Here is a 5,479-nt window from a genome sequence, read left to right on the forward strand (position 1 = left end):
AAAATAACCTACTTAGGGACTGTGAGGTCATTCTCCACAGGGCACCAAGCATAGACCTCACAAGATTTGGTATCGTTGTCATAAAATGTGCAATTTCCTGTGAGGACTCCTGAAATAAGAACAAGACACGCTCAAGTATATAGTAACCGAACTAATACATTAAAAACCTTTGCATTAGAGATCATTTACATAGTGGAAAAACCATGTATATGCACTGCAAAATTCTGTATGTAAATTCACATAATTATGTGCATCCAAAGAAGGTCTTCAGCTAGTTTAGGAAACAGGCTCACAGGAAAGGTTGAAGTGCCTTTCCTTCCATAAATCATAGGGTAGACAGCTAATGAATGACTTTTTAGCACTGTTACAATAACAGGATTTTTCAGTAGCTAACTTCTGGTGCTAAAATAGTACAGTTTGTAAAGAATCCCTCTAGAATATGGCCCCTTTTACACGGTCTAATCAGGAGGAGATCCATCACTGATCCACAGCTGATCAGAATGGATGTCACCATCCTTCCATCCTTCTGATGTAAGAAAAAAATGGAATTACCGGACCCATGTTGGTCTATGGGGAATCAAATTCAAATGAGCATGTGTCTGTTTACATTAGATTATCCCTGATCTGGCACGATCGGGTCCGGTGAAACAGAACTCTGATCCATTTGTTTTTCCGGACCTGACTGGAGTCAGGTGTAATCGGATGTAATTGGACGCCAATCCATTTAGATCTAGCTGCCTATAGACTAACATTGGACTTCCGAACAACTTCGTCTAAAAAACTGAAAGTCAGACCTGAGCGGGAAGCCTGTGCAAAAGGCTCCTTTTCCTTTTCTTTTGAAAAGAAGCAGGGTTTCAGTAACGATTACTAATTATACATAAAACAAAAATAACCAAATCTTGGTTCACATAGGCTGCATTGCTATAATAACGATTTCAATGTAGAAGCAATACATCGGTGGTTTTGTTCGAGAGTATAGGAAGCTTGTCTCCTATTAACCCAACTGCCCCCATGCCTAGAACAGGAACAAATGTATGTCCTTTTCCAAAGCTGTACCTGGGTGAAAAATGTATAAGAGGATATAAGCCTTTGTAAATAGACTCAAGTCATTCCCTTTCCCATTGGACAGCACAATGTTCTTTCTGTTGTGACTAATGGTTTTTACATGGGCACATGCTATCTTGGAACCCACCTTGCTCTTTTCTCAGCATGGTTTAAGACCAGCTAAGGCAGAATAGGGAATTCAGGCCTGGGCTAATTTAACCTGATCGCAATTAACCTTCCAGTATATCTTGGTATTTTGAGAGAGAATATTGGAACAATTGGAAAAAACCCATGCTAGAATGGACACATCTTATGTGCAATGCAATGCAATGAGTTCTACCACACACAGTACTGTTCCCTCAGTAAATGACCCCTTATTTTGTTCTTACCCTATCATCTGGATTAATTTACTCATATAAAGTTCAACAAACCCAATATACCTTGATTGGCTGTTACACTTTAATCATACAATCTGTCATTCCTTGAGGTTGAAAAATAGAAATAGAAAGATATTAGTGTAGCTTAGCCACCAAAGAGGTATGAGCCATACTACAAAAAAGCAAGGCTGGGCAATTTTAAAGGGACACTACCATTTAAGTTGTAAATAACAAAAGTATATAAATATGGCACAAGTATATTGTTGTTTTTTTTTGCTGATTTTGCCTTTGTATGGATTGAAGGTTGTTGATATTTTGAATTTATTTCTGGATTATATGTCTAGGCTCTAGGGTATGTCAAAGTAGCCGGAGATTCTGTATGTATTAGTCTTTATTTTTTCAGTGTGTTACAGCCAGGATGAATGTATATAATTAGGGATGCACAGATACTTTTCGAGTACCAGTACTGATACTTGGCATTTTCATGAGAACTCCATCATCAGGAGGACTGACAGGGTAATCTGTCATCGGAAGCTGGGACCTGGCTCTGGCGCTCCACCACTGTCCTAAAATCATTAGTCTGTATTGATTTAGAAAAACTGTCACATGACAATAAACAAAAATGTATCAGTACTCATACTTGTAAGTACTCGGCAAGTACCAGTACTCGCACTCGCAAAACTGGTATCTGTGCATCTCTTTATTTATATTTATAAAAACAAAATCATACATTAAAACAGAGATGTACAAATCCCAGGAGCTCCGTGTGCTCCTTACAAATGACAGCTGCCTCCTAATTTTTGAATTTTTCTCTAGTCTAGTCTTGGAGCTCAAAAGTATCGGTACATGTACTCGTACTTGTACCGAGTACTGTACTTGGTATCTGTGCAAAGCCTATAATATAATTCCTAATTTGCTGCTTATGGTGCTGTCTAAGGCCTATATTTATAAAAGGTATTATTATTATATTACAATGTAAATTAATTTACTTTAAAAAAAATTGCAATTTTACACCATACCATAACATATGCTTGATGAACTAGAGACTTGTATACCTGTCTTTTATGTCTCAGGAGCAGGCTTAGTGACACCCACCTTGCAATTAAGACACGAGGCAAAGGTGGGGTTTGTACATTCTACTGTCAATAAAGTAATTACATTAAACCTTCAAGTCAATAGTTTTTTTAATCTATTGGTAGGCAAATCAAAGACAGCAGAATAGACATTAGAATTTGCGTGTTTTTAGCACTCACTATGCCATAAACAGATACAGATAAGCCTTGTAGTGTTGAAGATTAGGTAAGAAAAAATAGACAATTTCAAAAACACCCAATTCCATAATAATTTGATTTCTTTTTTTGCATTCATTAAAAATTAGCACCAATGGAGAATGCTCCCACCACCAAGCCATATCTAGCCAGGCTAAGGTTACCTGAGTTACTCAGTGCTGGATAATCACTCTCTCCTTTTCAAACAGGGATAAATGAAAAAATATAAAAGCATTCACTTTATTGAAATAGTTAGAAAAATCATTCTAGACATTAACAGCTTTAGTCAAATAAAAACCTGACATGCTTACTTTATACGACAATGGACAAAATTTGTGTCCTCTGGCTTTTATAGATGTATGCTCAAAATAATCCCAGAAAAAAAATATAAACAGCGCTCTCGGATGGGCAACAAATTAGCTTAGAGGCGTGTGTGCAGCCCTGGAAAACAGGAGGAGAACCTGTGGATTGTAAATATTCAAAAAACCAAGAAAGGGCGCAGAGAACACTGGCTAGTTAACAAAGTAGTGATGAAAAACTGAAGGTGGTGGCACTTACGTGTGAATGCCAGGATCTGGAGATGGACGGCCGGTATGGAGGATCGGGGCACTCGTGGTGTGGTGTCCGACTGTGATCGATGTATTAATCCAAGAGGTATATCCACGGGAGAGTGTAGATGAGAAGAGGGGACTTCGTCTGAAGTGCCGTGAGGGGTCTGTGCGGTGTGGGAGAGAGGCAGGGGGATCGAAATAATCCCAGCAGCTTTAAATGTTCAGCTAAAAAGCTTTTCTTGATTTTGGGCAGAGATGTGAAAGGTTAGAATCTGCCCAAGTTTTTACTCTCCAGAACTCTTAGAGGAATTTCCCCTCACTTCCCATCCCGCTGACAAGGTAGGAAGTGAGCAGAACTTTCCAGCATCAACACAGGAAGAAATAAAATTATATTTTCTAATGTAGTCTACAGAGAAGAGGAAGGCTAGAACTTCCATCATCTTTTTATTTGTGTCTCTGTTCCTAGTGAGGATTATCCCTCTTGTAGGTGAAACCATTGTCAGCAGTACAAAAAGTAGGGGTAAATCTCCGAGCCCTTGAGAGCAATAAAGAAACAACCAGCGTTATAATCCTTCTTTACTCTATTCAACATTTTTTTTTAGAGGAACTCCAGGAATGAAAAAAATTGGTTGCTAGACCTGTCACCACAGCCTCTTCTCCCCTCCGGCGGTCTAAGCCCCGCTGATGTAATCACGTCTATTGCAGGTCCATTCACCTGCATTAGATGTGAGGACGCCGAGGGACATACCACAACCGGAGTTCTTCTTTAATCACTTCCTGGCCTCAATACGTAAATATACGGCAGCCCACAGAAGTGGTTATACAAAGAACACAGTCGCTGCTTCTGCAGCCGTGTTCTTGGTGTCATTTTAAACAGCCGGCAATTGCTGTTAATGTACAAGTGATCCGCCATCTATACAGACACCAGATCCTTTGTACTGATCCACGGAATGCGCTGCCCCTACCTCCCTCCGCCGCTGCTAGCTTTCTTGGGCTCCTCTGTCCCTGGGTCTCCCATCAACGATCAGAGAAAGATCAGCAGGTTTCCAGCCGCTGATCTCTCCTCCGATCACTGGACCCGGAAGTGATGTGTATTGCATCACTTCCGGTGTCACTGTTTACATTCTCTGGCTCTTAGAGCCAGGAGAAGAAGCTGGGGAAGCAGATCTGTGCTTTCTCAGCTTCTTTGGGGTCCCTAGGTGACATTAGGGTTCTGAAAGACCCCTGATGTCGCCATAAAGAGAACCTGTCACACCCTATCTGCTATTATATAGGGGGCTTGTTAGGGATTTTGCTATCACAAAAGGGACTATGTAAAAGCAAAATATTAGTGTAAAAAAAAAACTGTTCCAAAAAAGAAAAAATTCAAGTAACATATAAAAGAAATCAAAGTCCCTCACCCCACATGTGCGCACACACATACATAGGCAAACACATGTCGGTGCGCCTACATGCAAAAATTTAAATTGCACTACATGTCTTACATATTGCCACGAACGACGTAGTGCGAGCAATAATTCTAGAGCCATTAATCACTGTTAACACTAAACTAATGAGCGATAAAAGCTTTTAAAGTGTCCCCTATTGGAAATTTGGGGTAGTGAAGTTTTTTGCGGCTTCACAGGCGAACACAGTTTTAAGACTTGACATGTTTGGTATCTATTTACCCGACATGACCCCATCTTTTATATTTTACCAAACAATTGGGTATTTTATTCTGCTTCTTGCACTAAATTTCATTTATTATATTTTATCCTAACAATACTGGTTTTATAACCAGTTATATAACAGTTTATAACCGTGCCACATAAAAAATAGCAACTAGCATTTTTTTTATTCTACAGAAAATATATAATTGTTTGGAGGGTCTGTAGCTGTTTTCTATCCAAAAATTCTGATTTTATCATGTGTGTGTAAATATAAAGAAATTGTTCCGGACAGCAAGTGGTTAAAGTTGGCAGCTTTATAAAGACTTTTTTTCAAGGGCAGATCCCTAGACTTTGGTGTAGATCAGGGGTGGCAAACACAAGGCCCGCGGGCCGAATCCGGCCCGCCGGACCTTGTAATGTGGCCCGCACAGCAGCCACCTCATTTTGCCATGTCTCATGGCGGGGGAGGGCGGAGGACGGAGCCGCTGTCACTAACTAATGCAGAGCAGTGAGGAGAGAGAGAGACGCCCGGCCAGGATCTGACAGCCGGCGCCTCTCTCTCCCCTCACTGCTCGTCCGTTCTGTCACAG

The 5,479-nt window shown here is 40.3% G+C and overlaps 1 protein-coding gene across 1 annotated transcript in view; it reads right to left on the reverse strand.

Moving 5' to 3' along the window:
• The window catches only part of P2RX1 (purinergic receptor P2X 1), a 54,434-nt gene that overhangs the window by 15,541 nt on the left and 33,414 nt on the right, over window positions 1–5,479 (reverse strand). The window contains exon 5 of the mRNA XM_018553370.1: window positions 13–109. Within this exon, the coding sequence (XP_018408872.1) occupies window positions 13–109 (97 nt within the window). The remainder of the gene's footprint in view (window positions 1–12; window positions 110–5,479) is intronic.

The sequence above is a fragment of the Nanorana parkeri genome, unplaced genomic scaffold (genome assembly GCF_000935625.1).
Source record: "Nanorana parkeri isolate BGI_ZX_2015 unplaced genomic scaffold, ASM93562v1 scaffold118, whole genome shotgun sequence".
In the NCBI taxonomy this organism is placed as follows: domain Eukaryota; kingdom Metazoa; phylum Chordata; class Amphibia; order Anura; family Dicroglossidae; genus Nanorana; species Nanorana parkeri.